Source organism: Coturnix japonica, chromosome 22, assembly GCF_054131305.1.
Source record: "Coturnix japonica strain WE chromosome 22, WE-NBRP24, whole genome shotgun sequence".
In the NCBI taxonomy this organism is placed as follows: Eukaryota; Metazoa; Chordata; class Aves; order Galliformes; family Phasianidae; genus Coturnix; species Coturnix japonica.
The window spans coordinates 3,600,256-3,619,607 of NC_140684.1; the positions used below are offsets into that span (position 1 = coordinate 3,600,256).

The 19,352-nt window shown below is 42.1% G+C and overlaps 3 protein-coding genes and 1 long non-coding RNA gene across 9 annotated transcripts in view; 1 reads left to right on the forward strand and 3 right to left on the reverse strand.

Moving 5' to 3' along the window:
• Positions 1–12,006, reverse strand: ZNHIT3 (zinc finger HIT-type containing 3). Of its 6 annotated transcripts, XM_085521671.1 has the most exons (6): positions 11,903–12,006; positions 10,408–10,515; positions 1,305–1,459; positions 1,151–1,182; positions 927–1,073; positions 1–494 (listed from the first exon to the last, which is right to left on the reverse strand). In XM_085521671.1, exons 1-6 carry the CDS (start codon positions 11,916–11,918, stop codon positions 428–430), a joined length of 525 nt encoding a protein of 174 aa, XP_085377797.1. In that variant the 5' UTR covers positions 11,919–12,006; the 3' UTR covers positions 1–427. The 6 variants fall into 6 exon arrangements, 5 of the variants coding, with proteins under 5 accessions (XP_085377797.1, XP_085377796.1, XP_085377799.1 ...); XM_085521670.1 differs by lacking the exon at positions 11,903–12,006 and having other exon boundaries at positions 10,408–10,570; XR_014936378.1 differs by lacking the exons at positions 1,151–1,182; positions 11,903–12,006 and having other exon boundaries at positions 10,408–10,645.
• Positions 2,053–3,703, reverse strand: LOC146757377 (lysophosphatidic acid receptor 1-B-like). Its single transcript, XM_085521668.1, has one exon. It carries the CDS (start codon positions 3,655–3,657, stop codon positions 2,644–2,646), a length of 1,014 nt encoding a protein of 337 aa, XP_085377794.1. The 5' UTR covers positions 3,658–3,703; the 3' UTR covers positions 2,053–2,643.
• The window catches only part of CA4 (carbonic anhydrase 4), a 17,719-nt gene continuing 9,148 nt past the window's right edge, over positions 10,782–19,352 (forward strand). The window contains exon 1 of the mRNA XM_015880672.3: positions 10,782–10,926. Coding sequence (XP_015736158.1) covers positions 10,869–10,926 — 58 coding nt within the window. The 5' untranslated portion in view covers positions 10,782–10,868. The remainder of the gene's footprint in view (positions 10,927–19,352) is intronic.
• The window catches only part of LOC146757378 (uncharacterized), a 29,182-nt gene continuing 22,294 nt past the window's right edge, over positions 12,465–19,352 (reverse strand). The window contains exon 3 of the long non-coding RNA XR_014936379.1: positions 12,465–14,794. This is a non-coding gene — a long non-coding RNA (uncharacterized LOC146757378). The remainder of the gene's footprint in view (positions 14,795–19,352) is intronic.

Genomic DNA, 19,352 nt, shown 5'->3' on the forward strand with positions numbered 1-19,352 from the left:
TTTTGTGGGTTAAGACAAATGCCAGTATATTTAATGTAACTGTTACTGCAAAGTTGTATTTCCCATTAGTAACAGGATTTCTGTATCAGCAGAGGGCAAGTCCATATAATACAATATTCAATTCCTATCATCTAGAAATCTGTCCAGCACCATGTCATTGTTTATCAACTCTAAAATGAAAATTAGAGCACTGACATTCATGAGGAACAGAGGGAGGGAATACATGGCACGATGCACCGCGGGGCACTGCAGGATGGCTTCTGTCACAGGAAAAACCTGAAGGAACAAAAAACATTCCCAAGCTCACTCAGGAAGAACGTTCTCCTTCTCTGGGGGTTCCACAATCCTCAAGCAGCAGTCTGCAAACTCCACAAACAGTGGCTCCTGCATGTATTTCTTCATAAGAGCACTTTTATCTTCTGCTTGGTCAATGGTCAGCAGCAGCTGCCTGAGATGTGGGTTCAGCAGCAAGCCTCTCAGTTCTTCTGATTCTCCTTTAAAGAAAAGGAGAAAAGATAATGAGTGCCGTTTTGCCCTAAAGTCCTGCAGTAAAGGATTTGGTTTCTGTTAAGGAAGGCAGTTTAGCCCTGAAACCCGAAAGGGCAGAAACAAGCACAGTTACAGCACTGATCACAAACTAAATCCTCTCCTGTTTTTATGCATTCCCTTTACTCCTCAAGTCATTATTAGGGTCAGGGTCCCAATGCAGCAGGCACAGCCGAGCCTCTGGAGCTCACAGCACTGGGACACAGCTCTGACACCGCGTTTGGGCAGTGCTGTGTGGAGCGGGGGTTTCGACCCCAAGATCCCTGTGGGTCCCCTCCAGCTGGGGCTCTTCTCGCTCGTCCCCACTTCGCGGCTCGCTGCGAGCCCTTCAGGTTTGAGTCTCCCTCGGTGTCTCCCGCTGCCCCCCGGTCCCGGCTCACCCAGCAGCCGCAGCTTCTGCATAGGGACGCGGTCCTGCTCGTCCTCCTCCGTCAGGATGTCCGACACCGACCACTCGCTGTCCGCGGTCAGGTCGCGCTGCGCTTCCCGTTCGTCCCCCGGCGGTTCCCTCTGCGGTACACATCGCTCTGCACGGATAAGGCCCGTCACAGCCGCCCGGCCATGCCCATCCACCCCACAGCACCTCCCGCTCACACACACTCACCTCTGTGCGCCTTGCAGCACGGCACGGAGCAGCTGCGGGATGAGAGCCGCCATTAGGCCGGCAGGTCTCCTCCGAGAGGCGGCCCCCGAGCCCTCCACCCCCCACCCGGCCCCGCTCCCCCCAGCCCCGCCGCCCCCTCCCTCCCTGTGCTCACTATGCGGCAGCGCAGCGCGGACAGCGATACTTGGCGGCTCCGTCCGCCCCGCACACCCCGCAGCGCCGCGCAGCCCGCATGGCCGACACGCTCCGCCCCTCCCAGGCCTGGCAGCAGAACGACGAGCGGGGCAGGGCCCGGAGCCGGAACAGCGGCTGTGGGAGGGGAGAAGGGAGGGGATCAGGGGAGGGTCGGGATTAAAATATCACCGAATCGTTCTGGATGGAAAGGAGCGCTAAGATCAGCGAGTCCGACCGGCGACCCATCCCCCCCATGATCACTGAGCACGTCCATAGATACACTCATAGAACTAACAGCGATGTGATCTCTCCCAGAGCTCTGTGGGGTAAAGAACTGCAAGAAAGAGGGTTTATGGCAAAGATGTAAAATAGTGAGTACGTGGTTTGTTAAGGTAACAGTGCCTCCCTGCTGCACCAGCGGGCAGGGGCTCTCACACAAACCCCATTCCTCACACCCACTGCGGAGCAGCTCCTCCAAACACGATTTAACAGCAGAACGATGAGCGAGAATCACTTGGGTCTATTGGCCATCGCCTCCAGGTCTGTCACTAAGAAGAGAGAGAACAAACTGGGCCGTTGAGACCTTCTAGACAACATCTCCGTGTCATTCAGTACACAGCATTCATTTACCCCAGGATCTGACCCGTTCATTAACCAACAGCCATTCCCTCTGCGGACAGAGGGGAGACCTTTTCCTTCTACAAAACACGCGGTCCTGAGATTTTTATTACATTTTGCACCGTGACTACAATTCTGATCGTGAAACCTCCATTGGGGTTCCCTCCTAAATCACATCCAACATCAACAGGCACAATACAGGAGCGTGCTGCTGCTCACAGGGACATGGAACGGGGTCACAGAGCTCTCACAGAAACACAACACTACACACTGCAGGTACACTGACAACAGAAACACGGCGCTGAATGCCCCTTATTGGGGCATGATTCATCAAATACTAAAACATACATGCCGCAAATGAGAAAGTAACATTACATTTCCCCCTATGCAACCGAACATTTTCCAAAAAACCTCACAAAACAAGAGGCAAAGACCATAAATCCGAGCAGCAAAGAAAACACGTCAGAAGCGAATTTCCAAACTCGAAGCAAACACAGCTGATGGAGTAAAATCGGTTCCAGCCCGAACGGTCTCCATCCTCCACCCGGACACAGCGCAGCTCACAGCCGCGCTCACCCCGAGCAGCCCCGCATGGCGGCCCGGAGCTGTCCCCCCGCGGGTGCTGAAGCGCCGCAACCAGCGGAGGGTTCGAGCATCTGCCCTGGAAGCAGAAAAGAGTCCGGAGCGCAGGGACGGACTGATTAGATGTTCGCGATGGTGCAGGCTTGGAGACGTTTACCAGAAAGGCATTTCAGAGATTTGAGTTTAGCCCCTATGGTTTTGGTTTTCAGTGTATATATGATAGGGTTTCCCAAACAGTTCATGGTTATCAGCATAGCTGTGCAGTTTCGGAAGATGTAGACGCTTGGGTAGAGGTCAGCGGGGCATTGGTGGTTTATTGCATCAAAGATGACTCCTGCAAAAAGAGGAGCATAGGACACCAATGCCAGGAGCCATATAAAAATACTAGTTCTGGCAACCTGGATTTCAGCTGATTTGTAGGTACCGATAGCTTGTCCACACGCTTTCATTCTCAGCTTTCTTTTCCTCAGGATCAGAATGATTCCAAGGTAGGTGAACAGAGGAACAATAAAAGCCGCCACAACATTGGGAGTGGTGATGAAGATGAGGTAGTCAACACAAAACGGACCGTAAAGGACTGAGACATTTTTTCCTGTGTGCAAGCAGTTCCACCCCATCAATGGCAAGCAGCCCAGAAAGAAAGCAAGGACCCAGTTAATTAAAACTACAGCTATGGAATGGCTTCTAGCAACCCTGAACCTTGTCTTAATACTTTCAGCCACAGCCAGGTAGCGTTCAATTCCAATGCTTACCAAGTTATAGATGGTGGATAAAATAGATGTAGTATATAAGGCATAAGGTGCAAGCATATCCTTGGATCCAAAGATTGTGTCATCAGGTTTGGTGATGAACAGCATTGAAATCCAAAAACCAGAAAAACTTGTGAAGAGATCAGAAAAAGCCAAGTTGCAGAAGAGGATAGAAATGGGCTTGTGCAGATCCTTCGTTGCCTTTCTGGTGATGATGGCTGTGCAGTTGAAGATCACAGATGCTATGTTAATGGTCAGCTGAGGGATGCCCAGTGCAAGTACTAAATTACGACTCCAAATTTCCGTATGGTTAGCAGAACAGTTTGAGTATCCATTCATGGTGGAAAACCCTAGATTCAGTTGGTAACCATTTGCTTTAAACATCTCATATTCTGTAAGTGACTGTAACTACTCAAGTGTTACTGTCACCTTGTTTTTCAATCAAAACGCAAATCTTCAAACACAGCTTCTATTGGCACACCATCATCATGACAGTGGATTAATCTTTAACCACTTGTGTTTTTAAATATTTGGGTTACCAACTCAGAGCACTTCAGTTGCTAGGATAGCTAAAATTGGAAAACACATTTACTACTATAGAACCGACCTGCTTAAAGCAACCTTTATCAAGAACAAAACTTGGTGCTGGCATTTAAAGATCTCCAATTTTAATCCCTCTAATTGCCCCTACTCAGACTGCACACAAGTAATGGACAATATTGCTAACATTATGCTGGAGATTCCTTATCTCTGTCACTAATCTAGCCACATAACTTGCAATTCTATTCTTAGAAATATTACTCTGTAAAATAATGTAAGATCCCTCTTAACACAGACTCCTCCAGTTTTATGTACTTAATAATCCCTTAAAGTACAGTTTTAAATCTTGACTGGAGGATAACAGAATCAAGTTGTTTACTGTCTCTTGCTTGCAATTACAAACCAATGAGACAGTTGGTGGCTGTTTTTCTAAATATGGTCAGATCGTATCTACAGAGCAAACCCCAACCTAGAAAGCAAAATGGTGTGATCAACAGCAGCACTACAAAGGTGATCACAAAAAGGGAGGAGGTTCCATCTTCAAAGTAGCTCCTGTGCTTGGGCCTACAGAAATATCTCAGTACTGAGCATTTGAGTAGTCAGAAGTCCTCAGATTACACCTAAAATCATCTGTATTTTCTTTCTCTTGTATAAATCAGAGGTACTGGTTGATGTAGGAAAATGACAGGCATCTATGCTGATAGCATCGCAATGGGATATTTTGTGTTCCTTTTTTTTAAGACTTGTACATTAACAAAACAACACAATATTACTGTATCTTTCTGTGTCTTTTTAAATGTAAACGATTTATGAGAACTAAGTTTTAAATACGTGAGTAGAAAAAATATTCCTTAGACATATATTTAACATTGTCGGCCAGCAGAGGGCACTACTGTAACAATTAGTTTACAGCGGGGAATACGGCAATTCGGAACGCTGGAGCAGTTCGGGTGAGAAGTGCTCCGAGTATCATTATAAATAGAGCAGTAAGTACGCCCGTGTATCATTATAAATAACGTGGATATAGTTTTTCTGCTCAGGAGCGGCTGCTTTTGTTTCCTAATGCTCGATGTGGCGCACCTCTATGATACTCCCGTGTTTTATTTGAGGTACCTAAATGCAGAGAGACCTCTCCAACACGTTCTAGCTCTTACTGGCACCCAATTGCAATTGAGCAGTGAATTTCTGCAAGCTTTCCCTTGGTGAAAGCATCTAAGCGAAGCCATGTCACTTACAAAGTTAGTCCAAACTAATTTGCAAGGCTCCACTTCAGAGTTGTTGTTGTTGTAGTTGGTTTGTTAGAGTGTTTTTTATGTTTCTATGTGTGTTCCTTCCCCACTCTTTGCTGATATTCTAACAAAAGACTGACTTTATTAGTAACGATTTTATACTATGACATTTACAAAGCAACTCAGCTAATGCTTTCCACGCTCAGTGCTGCTATCTGTCCAGCATAGCAGCAAGTTCAGCTCTCATACTGTAAATCTGTGAACTACCTGATAGCTCTGACAGAACGTACAGTGTAATAAATCTCTGCAAAGCTGATGGGCTTAAAAAGGAAAGCAATCTTTTTTCTGTTGAAGTTTATGAACAGACTATATGGTTGGTGTGCAATTCGTACTATAAAATTACTGTCTATTAGAAATGCTTTGCACAGGTAAGTAAAATATTACAGACAGTCATAAGGAAGTCCAAAGAAAGATTATATAGAAATGAGGGCTGAGAACTGATTCACCAAGTCTGCTGATTTATTGATATCCTATGATCTATTCTCAAATGTCACAGCAAAGCATTCTCTGTGACATCCCTCATACAGATTTGGCAGCCACACCCTTGGTATGAGGTTGCTGCTGAGCAAGGACTCTGTTATTTATGTCACCTTCTCAGTGCCAGCACCACAAGTCAGCAGCAAATGCAGCAGCAGGTAATGTCCAGCATGGATGTCAGAGGACACCAGATCAATTTGCATCCTGATCTCTTCTGATTACTTTTTTCTGTGACTCTGTGAACTGGATTGGGGACTGAGGGCTGTGATGAACAGCAAGCTAGCCACGAAGGATGACATCTTCAAAAATCTTTCAAAAACATCCTAGTTACTTAGAAATACATACGCATGAAATTGGGCTCCAAAATGCCCTAAATCCCTCAAGATGCTCCTTGAAATGTCTCTAGTTTAAGTCATCAGTGTTCAAAGATGAAACACTGAATGAGGTCAGAATGTAATTAAAAATAATACTGAGAAATATAAACGGCTCTTAACAAAACGCTTTGTAATCTCAATTTCCTAATAGAACTGCATAAAATTAGTACAACGTTACTAGATTAAGGAAGACAGTATTATTATGGAAATAACTTTTAGTCTGCTTCAATGTAAAGCAAACAAGCAAACAAAAGAACCCCATAGATCTGTACATCTCAACTCTAATAAAGTCTGACTTCTTGTAAGAATAGATGAAAAGTAGTTTCAACTGAAAGCAAACACTCTGTGAAGTTGAAGGCGACTGTGTTACCAAACCTGCACGTAAAACAATGTCCACTCAAGGTGATTCTTATCACATATTCTGGGAACTTCATAATCTTATTATACTTACACCCACAACACACCTGTGAGGAAGGAGTATTATCACATTTTACAAATTATTTACATAAGATCACATGGAAGAATGGCATGGAGAGAAGTAAATCTAGGCTAAAACTTTAGACACGGGCTGTACCTTATTGTTAGCAGGTATTTGATTAATATTTACCTTGATTTCACCCTCCCCACTGCTCCTGTTATAATTGTTTTCCAATTTCTTTATCTGAATATCCAAATTGCTATTGTTTTGTTATTTGTTATGAATGAGACATGGCATTACTTTACTTTGCCAAAAGGATCCCAGCAATAATGCACTTTTCTTACTGATGCCTCCTTTTACCATAGAATCTGTAAGTCTGATAGTAACTAGCCTCAGATTATTCCTGTGTAGAAGACATTACTGAAGATGCTGACAATGCTGAAGAGAAAGAGACATTATAAGACTTGAATTTTTAAGGACCATTCACTTAAAGCAGCCATTCTGGAAAAATCTATCTTCATACAACTGAGTTTGTGGTCTCAGAAATACCCAGAACCTGCAGTGTCTGGGCTTCATCAGGAACCGCTGGTGTTTGGCAGCCCTCAGAATAACAGGTCCCACCTGAGACATGCCAAAGGAGATTTCAGAACAGGAAATTAAGTTCCGAAGCTGAGACTAGTTCAGCACAGTAACCCTTGGACAACATACACTTCCACCCTAGCACTGTGCAAAGGCAATTCTCTTTATGCTGATAATGCCCTGAGAATTCAGAGTTATACCTGAAACTACAGCAGAAAAAGCTGCATCCATGATGAAAATGAGAACTTCATAGCACAATCACACTACAGCTGATCTGGTACTACCTTCATTTTTCCAGTTTCTTTCCTGCCACAAATCCAGACTCTGCTTCCATGCCTGACGCAGCCAACCTTCTTGGTTGTGAAGTGCAACAGTTTGACCTTCACCTGAACTGCCCCTGCACTTCAACATCACACTTCACTAAGCTGCAGACATCACAGAACCTGGCTTCAAAATGGCTAGAGAAATGCAAGCTGGCTGAGTAATGTGGCAGACTGATTTCTGATTGCCATGACATCCAGCAAAGCTTTGAGACAAGAATATCCACCGCAAGTAAGGAACATTCAGGAAAGGGAGTAATACAAAGAAGAAGCCTGTTTATCCAATTTATGTTTTAATTTACGTGGATTAAAGTCTTCCTTTTGGGGGAGGGAGACAGAAATGGTATGTATGATCTCCTTCCAAGATTCAGCTGAGAAGTTTTCAAAACAGAAGAGTATTTGCTCTTCCCCTACCCGCACTCTGAGGAATTTCTGCATTCAAAAGTTCTGTGTTTCTGATGTCCCAGCTCTGCTTTCATGGCCCTCACCATGAACAAAAAGCGAAGACAACCATCAGGTTTGAATGTTTCAGGTCTGATTAACAATGTTAACTGTACCACACAAAATACTGGCAAGGACATCCCCACAACTCCCTCCCCGCTTCTCTCTTATGAGTGAAGCATATAGCATAGTTGTTTCCTTCCACAACAACATCTTATCTCTAAGTGGCATCTGATTGCTGAACTGAACACCTAAAGAAGAAACTTTGGGAGAAGAACTCCCAAAGAAATGAATTCTTTGACAGAAGAATTCCCTACGAGAATAAAAACCTCTTAGGGAAGAACCTCCCCCAGGCCCTGCTTGCTACAAAGCTTCCTGGCTTTTTCCCATCTCCTGTGGTGACTGGATGAGCTCCTGAGATCAACATCTGAACTTCAAACCACACTGGACCCACAGTAGTGACTATTTCTCTCTTGCTTTCTACAAAGACTCTTTACTTCTATTTCTCATCTCTTTTCTATTGCCAGTCTTCCCTTCCCCATATCTCTAAGCAACTGTAGATAATAAGCTGGTTGGGCTAACATTTAACCCACTGATCTCACCTAAAAGAACCTCCTCTCCCCCCTATAAACTGAAGTGAGACAGACTCATGTCAGTCTCACCTACACAAGCCTTACATCTTCCTTTTAAGTGTACGTTCATTCAGCCCAGCTCCCCAGCACAAAAATTAGTGCCACTGTCTTGATTTTGGACATAGATTCAGCTCCAACCTGCTCTCATCCTGTTCTCTGTGCTGCCGGGTACAGAGGAACTGCAATCATTCGCCTGGGAGGCCATGAACAGCTCTAGACTTCCTTTCTGCAGCACATGGTAGGGTCATTTGGCTCAGACATATGTAAGCTTCATTAGATGTCACGTCAGTCCCTCCGAATGTCCTGTGAAGCCTTCTTGGTAGTAGCAGGCTAAGGTTGGATCTCACGCATTTCATAACGCAGACTGAGGGAAATAACTAAAAAACTTTGCTGTTGTACTCCACAACGAAGATACAAACTAAGTGCAGTTTTCACTGTTCTTAATGTTCCCTTCTGCTCTTATCTATCCTGTAGCTATGGACACAGCTGCAAACGTAATGCCTGAAAAAAATAACCTTGAGATTTATGAATCCTGCAAAACTTTGGCTCTTTGCTCCTCTAACGCAGATCCTTATATGCATTTAGGTCCAACATCCAATGACCTTTACAGAAAGCCCACCTGCACTGCAATGCCTTCAAAAAATATTTGTAGGTGCAAAGATGCCAGAGAGAACTGATAACAAAGCACCGGTCGGGTAAGTTTGGTTAGATAAAAAGATTATGCCAGTCCTCATTATTTAGATTGTAAACTTCATATGGTTAGAGAATATATTTCACTGAGTTTAAACATACTTTCTAGCACAAATAAACATGACTGCAGTTCAAATTATTACCACTTAAATAATGAGAAGCTGGAATCCTGAATTTCAAGAACAAAGTTTTTAACCCTTGGATATTTCAGCCCTAATCAGAGTGTTTCTAAGAAGTTCTTAGCTTCCAGAAAGATAAACACAAGTAACGTTAAAAAATCTTTATCAAAGAGATTTGATTAAACTCTCTGACTGAAGACCACTCACGGGACACGAAAACAGAGAAGCCCAAGAGTAAAACATCTCATACGTGCCCTTGAAGGCAGGCACCTGGCACTGCCATGTTCATGGCCCCGCTTCACTCTACGTGCTCAGCATGCACCTTGCTTAGATAGCTCCACAGAGATTGCTGAACTAGGAAGTTCAAAAATGCAATGAATTCCCTTATTGTTCTTATCACTGCAGTAACTATTTATCTTAGCACCACGTGTTAAGCAAATCATTGTCTGTTCATGTTTTAATCTATCGAATCCAAGACGGAAAAACACTACCCAGCAAATCTTCATTGTTGGAATGTTATTTATAGCTATCTTTTTTATGAATAAAGACCTGCTCATAAGTCAGCTGTCAGATTTCCCATTGTTATTACAGTCCTGATCCCATGTGACCCCAATATAACACCACAGTGGCCTTGCCCTTCACCTGAGAGCTCACAGCTTTTGGTAAAGGCATAAAGCTCTGCAGTGATCAGTCAACAAAATGCCACACCACAACCTTTACACCCCTTCCTGGAGAGGCACTGAGTCAAGCATCTCACTCTCCTTGCACTCAACGCAGGATTTGGGTAGTACACCCATGGAGCATTGGGAAGAACGGGAGAATTTGTATTCCCTGATTTGTGAGTCCCTGATTCCCTGTGAGTCCCAAATGAAAAATAGAAAATAGATGTATAACAGAAACTACAGAACAAAAAGTAGCAGTGCCACTCTTGTGTACACACCTTTGTTTGTTGAACATAAAGCCTGAATTGCACTGAATCAGACACTTGGAATTAAAGCACTCAGATAGGAAGGAAAAGAGGACAGAAAAAAAGATACACTAGATATAGTATAACAGAGTACATATAGCATCTAGTATATATATCCATACCCATTTATATATAAAGGAACATTAAGAAAAATACAAAGGAAAAGAAAAGCATGGTCTCTATTAATCCACTAAAAGCAAAATTACACATAAGAAAAGTGCTGGCATGCCACCTACTAAACCTTTCCTGTTACTGCACACAGAAATCCCATCCTGTAGTTTCACCAACCTGCAGTTTGAAGGGTTGCTGTGTGACGTTGGAGTGGGGGTGATTTCTTTGGAGACAGAACACTGATGTTAATGCATAAATTCACAATTAGTCTGAAAGTCACGTGGTCTGTCAGAGAAAAAGCTACCGGTAAATAAAAATGTACCATTTCAGTAATAGGTTACTAGATGTGCATAGGTTGCAAAGTCTCAGCTATTCACTGCAGGATACTTGATTATTTAGTGCTGGAAAGTCTCTATTCCTTTTGCCATTCATTCTGGAGAAATGAATAAATTTAGGCAGACCATGAGTAGAGTAAATCTGGGGAAATTACAAGGGGGAGGAGTTCACCTTCCTGGCTATGGCTTTCAGGTCTGTCCAGGACTACTTACTCCAGTATAAAACTGAGAGCAGAAATATGATCACATACTAAGAAGTCTAATCAATTCTGGTTTCAACACTGAGCCTATTTAAAATAGATAATGGAATTGCTGTTCCTTGTTCTGTTCTCTCTGCACATTCTCAAGACAGAGGCAGTAGGTAAGTCCTTGTCTGTTATTTCTAACCCCATATACCAAGGTTACTCTTATTTATAATTTGTTTCTGAGCTTTGAAGCTTACAAGGCAAACTCTCTACTTCTTCTATATGAAAAATGAATAATGTCCTATTTATTTCTCTGCCTTTTTCATTTGTGGGAAAATACTGAATACAGATTTCTCTCATGAATGGATGAGTGTTGATTTTTTCTTTCACCTTTAGAAATTCTAGTTACTTTCCTCCTCCAAGAAAAATCAATGGGGTTTGGTTTGATCTCTGTGGTTATTTGTATGCACATACGAAAAATTAACAAACAAGTAAAATAATTTTGACCATATAAAACTTCAAATAGCTTATTTTACATTTCTACTCATATTGCTTTGTCATTTATAAGATTAAATTCTTATAGTTGCCAACTGAGAAAGAACAATATGTCTTTTGCTGCATTAGCCCAGCAGATCCATCTATTTCTGCACTCAGTGCACTATGTACATAAGTGCACTGTGCACTTACAATGACTAGATTAAATAGTGATCTATAATTAGTATTGAATAAAGGAGAAGATATTTTTATGCTTCTATTAAATCAGCAGCGCTATAACATTGAATAAATACCCCTTCCTATGTAAATATCAGCACACAGTCTTAAAATTAAAAATAAACACTGCAGTCCTTAACGTAATGAAGGGTCTATTGTTTGCACTAAAATAGACAGGACTGCATTAAGGGGAAAAAAAAGAGATACAATATTATCAGAGGTATCAGAGGGAAGCACTGCACCGAAAGCCTATTAAAGAGACATGGTTTTAAAGCAGCTCAAGATTCAGTTTCCAGACTTAAAGTCACAGAGGCTTCAGGTACTCAGTGCCTTGGGCACTGCATAAGCACTGGGGTAATAGTGGTGTTCCCCACATTTTATTTCTCTGTTCTAAATGCTCCATAACCATGACTCAGTAGGTTGCCTTTTCCAGATCCATACCTTGCAGTTCAAACATCTCCTCCCTCCTTCAGCCTGTATTTTGTAGCTCTTTTGTCTCCGGAAGCTCCCCGATTAGGTACAGGTACAAAAAAGCCCAAAGAACCTTTGCTCTTCCAAAGTCTACAACTATTTGCTTGATAGAAATCTATTACTGATTAATTAATATTTTGCTAAATGTACTGTTCTGTTAAGGACAGTTATTACAGAATCTTAGAAGAGCACTTACAAAACCCATATAGGCATTATAAAATTAACATTAGCAATTAGTGTTTAAGCAGAAGGAATTAACACAGGGAATGCATGCAATATGCTTTGTTCTTTTTTTCCCCCCACAAACCGTTACAATTTCCACTCTTTCCTGAATGAACAATTAATGACACAGCCGTTAATGCTCAAAAAACTTGCTCTTTTCTCACCTTCCTTTCCAAATACTTTCATGAGTTAGAAGCTTCACAGGGTACATTGTACCACTTAATGGTACCTTTAATGTACCATTAAAGGCTGGACATTTTAAGAAGCCATGACTTTTTGAGCATCTGCCTAAATAATATTTTTATGCATCTTTTCTTTTTTTCTTCCTGCTCTTGCCACTTTTCAGAACTACCTTGAGAGTTACCCCCTTATCAATCCATTTAGCATACATGCACCAGGCTGTTTTCCTAATATAGGCAGCCTCAAAACTCACCATCCTTACATAGCCAATGTTAATAGTTGCTAGTATGTAAGTTGCTTTCAAACTTGATCTCTCTTAGTATCTTTGTGTGGAAATCACTTTTTGAAAAATACCTATTGCTAACAGCCCTTACAGGACTTCACAGAGTAGCAAACCTCATTATCCCTATACTATAGAATGGAAACTGCAGCGTATTGGTGTAGCCACCTGCCTAGAGACCAGCCAGCACCAGGAAGAGAAGCCATCTATCAGCATCTCTTTCACTGATTAACATGCATCTCAGCACATTGGTCTTGGCACCGAGGCACCTCAAATGGCTTGCTTGATTCCCCTGAGAGATCAATGACCCTCTGGAACTGCTGTTAGATAAATAGAAGTGAAGCAATCTGCAATATTACATCAGAAACTTTCCAAACCTTTTGAGAGAGAGGTTTTACTAAAGGTACATTCAGTCTAGCACCATTCAGAGGACAACAATTATAGTGGACAGTAAAACATTTCCATCTAGAAGGTTGGTACTGGTGTTAGAGCCAGCTTCACACATCACTGAAAAATAAGCTTCTTTATGAGGAATGGAATGGACCCTGACATTGTGTCAAACAAGTTACCTTGGCTATCTCAGTACAGACATTTGATCTCGAGTTATGACTGTTATACTGGATATGTTTCTCAGGGCTTCCTTCTCTCCTTTTTTCATGGAATCATTCAAACTGCCAAAATATTATTGGTGCCTTAACTGTGAATACCTACCATAGTCTGTATTTATCAGTGTATGCCATCATTGCCAGATCCACTGTATGCAAGAAGAAAGAGGAGGTCACATTTAGCAAGTCACTGAATGTGCACTCAGAGCAAGAGACACCCACTGATACTGCTCTGCACTCCTCCCTCTCTACACAGCTAGATCAACTGTACAAGCAGCCTTTAGAAGGCAGAGATTTTTCTAGCTCTGTCATTGTGATTAACCAATAACAGCACTAAGTGCCCAGTATCTTCAGAACTGAAAAAATTACTAACAAATTTTTCCATTAAATACAGGTTTAATTACATTTTAGCACTATAGAAGGGACTGTTACTGCCAACAGAGGTGCAGCTCAGGATAAGATGAGCCACTGTCACATTCACTGTGGGTTTCACATTTGGGTTATAACTAAAGGGGTTTTATGGATGTGAGAAGAATAGACAGTGGATGACTAAGGATGCAAATCCTGTAATCTTAGAGTGCACTTATTTCCTTCTACAGTTTATGACAGAGGTGCAAAGAGGTATGGCATTGTAACAACTGCTTTCTCATTCTCTCAGCAGAAGACAGAAAAGCACTTGTGCCAGAGCAGCATATGAGATAGAGTGGCTCTTGGTTTAGCTGTAACAGCCTATTTTATTTTGGGGAGACAGGGAACCAAGCTCAGCAGGCAAAGAAACAACACTGCATATTGCTGGAGGACTCCTGAAAGGCAGTTAGAAGGCATTAGAGCCATATACAGAATGAAATTTGAAATGCTTTTAACTTTATTCATTTCTGTAGGCAGCCAGCTATAGCATCCAAATATACCCACATTACACATAAGAATCAATTATGTCAGAACAAGAATGCTTTGATTCTCTTCACATTAATCTATGGGTGAAGTTGTTCAAGAGTATGCACTGTTTAGTCACATCTTGTTGCAATTTAAATTCACCTGCAGATCCTGACTTTCACTTTAAGAATTACACGTGTAAGTTCATAAGATCAGCTCTGCTGACTCTGCTGCGCATGAAACCAAAACCTGCCCCTTGGCCCCATGCATGACTGAACTGCTGAGCAGCGACTGCATGTAGCATGTAGCTATGAATGACTGCCCAGGTGACATGAATCGTGCTTTGTCGTATTTGTGTTGTGCCTAAGACAGTAGGAGTTGATGTAGCAGACAGATATTTTGCTACGTTGGTGCATCCAAGGGCATCACAGCTCCAAGCTCAGAAGCCATTGGTCACCAGATAGCAGCCTGTTTCTGGTGACATGTAATGAGCGGGCAGTTTTCAGTACACACAGTGGACCCAGTCACATCATCAATGCTCAATTTAAAGATCACCTTGAGCAGGGTGAGTACACCATGTTGTTATTAATTTGTATGAACTCACTGTTCAGCTGATCCTCATACAAAATGGCAATATGCTGCATCACTTTGTCCTTCTCAGCATTCAAGCCAGGTTCGTTCATGCTGCTACTCACTTCAGCTCTGTGGGAAAGAAAGGAACATCATAGAAGACATACACAAGAGGTATTCACAGGTGACAAGTGACATTACTTCAGCTTATAAATTATTTTTCTGTATCCTACAGCAAGAAGTATTGGATTAACCTTTAAAAGATGTACATTGTGCAGTTAGTCAAACTACTAACACCTAGCTGCAGATCAGTCAGCACATATTCAGCATGGAACATTACAAGAAGGGCTGTAAAGCCAGACTGTAATTTGTTTGAATCAGATTTTAAAAATACTCAAAGAGATATTGCTTGAATTTTCTTTGGCACTGCTCTGCTGCAAACAAAGCAAAGCAAACCTCCCCACAGAAGCTGTCACCTTAGTCCTGGATACTCTATTCTTGTTAAAAGTCAGCTTCCTTTTTTGATACAGCAGATTTATAAGCACGTATATATGAGACAGAAGTTACAACAGTATCACAGGTCAGAGCTAAAATTACCTTCCTCACTATGTGACACAAAGGAAGCCATTTACAAGTATTTATAGAGTAAACTTAGAACCTCTCAATCTCTATAATCCTCTTCAGCTTGTTCGTGTTACAGACTTCATTGAGCATGTGATTTATGTATACATGTGCAAGTTATAAACACCATGCTCAAATCAGACATAGTCCCCTCCTTACCATAATAGAGTTTATCTTTGAGTCTAAAAGTCCCTGAAATGGACTGAAAAGCAATACATACACATATGCATAGATGTCTAACATTATGAAAAATAGAATTTCCATGTATAAGTGGATAGAAGAGAGATGAACGATTACTAGCATTTGTTTTAACAAGGCTAGAGATACACACGTGTAAACATTTGCAACTGATTCTGCCTGTCAAAGTAGTTGATGAGGACTTCCTGAAAATGAGTAATACCTAAAAACATATACAAAGACAGATGTATACATGCTTCGTTTGTGTTTAGCAACTCATTAATTAGAAAGACAGACTCAGATTTCCCTCACATTTAAACTGCTTGCTTTTTTTGTACTAAAGATAATACGTTTCTCAAAGCCAGCTAAAAATAGAACTGCCCCAACACAAACCAGTGCTAAAAATATACTGCGTACAAAACCAGCACTTGTAGTTTTCATGGAAAAGGCCAGCCCTCCCTCGGCTGCAGTGCCTGCGGTTGCAGCAGGCTGCAGGGATGAGCCTGAATCAGGCGGACACACTGAGCTGCAGCATTCAGGGCAGGCTGGGCTCGCTGCGAGGCAGGAGAGCAGCGGGAGCGCTATCAGCTGAGCATCTCAAGAACAAGGGATTGTCAGGGGACACTGCTGAAAGAGGGTGACAAGATCTTAAGGGGCAAACAAAGGAGTCAGTCAGTGAAAGAGAGAGAGGAGGGATTTTAAAGAGCGACAGAGGTGGTATTCTTACTGCCTCGGTACTTCGGCTGTTAGTGGCATAAAGGTTATTTCAAGAGATTAAATATGTTTCATAGAAACAGCTAGCAGTCAGTTGATTATTACATTTCCAAGCACTTTATTCAAAGGTTAAAAATGGTCAAATTAGCTTTCTTCTGGAGATGGGAAAATTAAAAGGGCAATTTTCAGCTAATCAGCCTCACTGCAGCCAGAGACACAGGCTTCCAAGCAAGTCCAGGTGGGGCAGTACACAAGCAGGAACAAAGTAGGGAACTTCTATGGAATTCAGACAGGCTGACCATTGTCCAAAGAGCATAAGGGTCTTTTCCTAGATCACACAATGGCACATTAGCAAACTGCTAACGTTCTGGCTTCCAGCCAGAAGCACTGTCCTCTTCCACCCAGCTGCGTAAGTGAACAGAAGAGGGAGTTCTCAACTGAAGGAATTTTTTCCTCTGGCTTCCAAGCGAGGTTTGATAGCTAAAACAATCAAAAACATTTACAATAAAATGAAAACAATACGTAATTGTATTGTTTCGCAGATGTTTTTGTGCCAAGAAACAGCTTCGGTCAGGAAATCAGTTGTAAATTTGACAAGGAAGAAGCAGAGATAAGTAGAGCTGCTTACTTGCCAAGAGAGACTCCCTAAATTTAACCAGCTGTGAAGGAAGAGGCCTTCAGCCCAGTTCAGCCCTGCTGGAAACTAAAACTCGGTGAAGTGGCGAAGTCAGGGTAACACTTCTTATATGGTGCATTGTAACATAAGTTGAGAGTCCATAATGCAGAGCAAGAGCCAGACATGGATGATAACATAGCAATTTAAAGTCTAAGTGTACAGGTGTATGTGTACCGAGTATGTACACTGAATCACATTACTTCCAATGGCAACAACAGTATGAAAGTCTCAAATCAATGTCAATAAGGCAAGGAGCTGCTGGGAATCCTAGTTAGTATCTAATGCTGTCCTAAGCATGGATGCTCATGGCTTAACTCACAAGCTAATGAAAACTATGAGAATAATCTCTAACATCCTACAGAGCCGCTGATATTATAGCAATGGCTTGAAGCAGAAAGGTGAAGGGCAGGTTGTCATGGGATGGGACAAAGGATGGATGCAGCAAGAACAGGAATTGCAGATTATGAAGGAACTATCTGAACGCCGTAAACACCAGGGAGGGAAAAGAATTGTTTAGGGTGGTTCAATGATATTTCTAGGAGTGATGGGATGCAGATAAGCAAGTGGAAAATGTAAGCTTTTAAACAGGAAACATTTCCTGACAGTGAAGTCTAATAGACTGTGGAAAAGTCTCCTGCAGGAAGTGGCAGGAGCCACCTAGACAATCAAAACTAGACTAGACAACATACCTCAGGGCATAATCATACCTCAGAGCACAGACAACCCACTGAATGTGACAAGTATCTTTCCTAATTGCTTCAGAAAGAAGGTCCGGGGGGAAAGAAGGACCATTGTAAATACAAGGCCCACAGACGTAGGGAAGAACCACATCTGATTCAAAGAAAATCCAGATACAAATTTTCCTTGTAAGTGACATGGAATACGGCAGTACGGCTTTTCCTGAGCCGTATCTATGCAAACATCCCGTTCTCTAATGGCACATTATTGCCAATGTCTCATTCACAAGAAACATTAATTCTTTGTTTGCTGCATTCTGCAGTGTTTAATTAGCTCATTGTTTAAGGTTTAACAGCTTTAAGGACCTTTTTCCTAAGAATTATTGAAATAATATTCCGTTCTATTTCCCTGATGCAATCCAGCTTTCTAAACCACAGCTGTGGTAACTATTTGACAGAAAGCAACTTGTTAGTTTGTAGACATTATGAGTTTTGTGAAAAGTCTGCAAGAATTAGATACTGGTTGTTTAGTGGAGGTTTCATTCAAGATGAGAAAGGAAGAATCCTCGTGGGTGCTGCATGTGAGGCATCAGTACCACCAGCGGGCTGGATTTATTTTAAGCCCTTTTTCCCTGCATTTTATTGTGCAGGTTGTGAGACTTTCAGTGTCCGTGTGTCAGCCCGTTAAGATGTGACTGAAACTCACAAGCATATTCGAGAGAACCTGCCAAACTCCTGCCAGCTGGTAATAAATTCAATGGTCAGTTGGACTCAGTCCCAGCAAAGCTTACCCCCATTTTATTCCTCTGACACAGACACAGGATCAGGACCACTGATAATACCATGTGATGGCAGTTATCTTTACTCAGTGCTTACCACAGTGGTCTTTGGTTTTCATCGTGCTGTGGTCACAACCCAAAAGCTCCATAGCCTGGCACCCAATGAACAGTGCACTGGCTGCACTTTCTCCTAGTGGTGAATCATACTGACTGTAAATTGTAATTTGCATTGCAGCAGTGCTGTGATGTCCAAGTCACAATCACACTCCCTTTGTGCAAGGCAGCATACAAACCCAGAACAGTAAACTCTGTTTCAAGAATTTACAGTAAATAAATCAAGTACCTCATATGACCTTGATTTTCACCTGACAACCTTCCTCTTTGGTATAACCCACATCCCAAAACGTCTGAGTCAAGTCTGTGCACACAGCCAGCCCTTCATGCTGCATACATCCTACTGCCTTTAAACATCTGCAACCAGATCATTCCCACATTACACCACTTTCTCCCCAGGTATATAAGTTGCATGGAAAGCCCACCCCGGTCCCAGAGTGCTGTGGCTGCATATGCAGATGCTTTAACAAGATACCCACTGAGCCAAAGCAGTTTCTAAAAATATCTGCAGCCATTTATCTATGCAAACTTTAATGCATTTGAAACATAATCAAGCATTGTGGAGCTTGGCTTACCTACTATTTGCTAAACGTAAATTGATTAAAATATTGGTTAAGGTGCCTGGTGACATTCTGTACCTGGAATGTTGGGTTCTGCTGTTTCCCATTGGAGATAAGGAATTGCTCAGCACTGCTGAAGGTCCGCCCACTGCCTTGTATTATGCAGGCCTGAAGAATTGCAGCAATCACTTTGAGAAGTGGCAGGTTTTAAAGCCAGGCTTTGTAGATGTTTAGAACTGTGCCAGAAGGTAACAATTTGTTTCAACAAAATTTTTGATAATTATGAAATACTGACAGGGTGACAATGCAGAACGCTGCTGTTCCAACAGTATTAATGTAGCAGTATTCTTTGCTTAGTTTTCCTCTTAATGT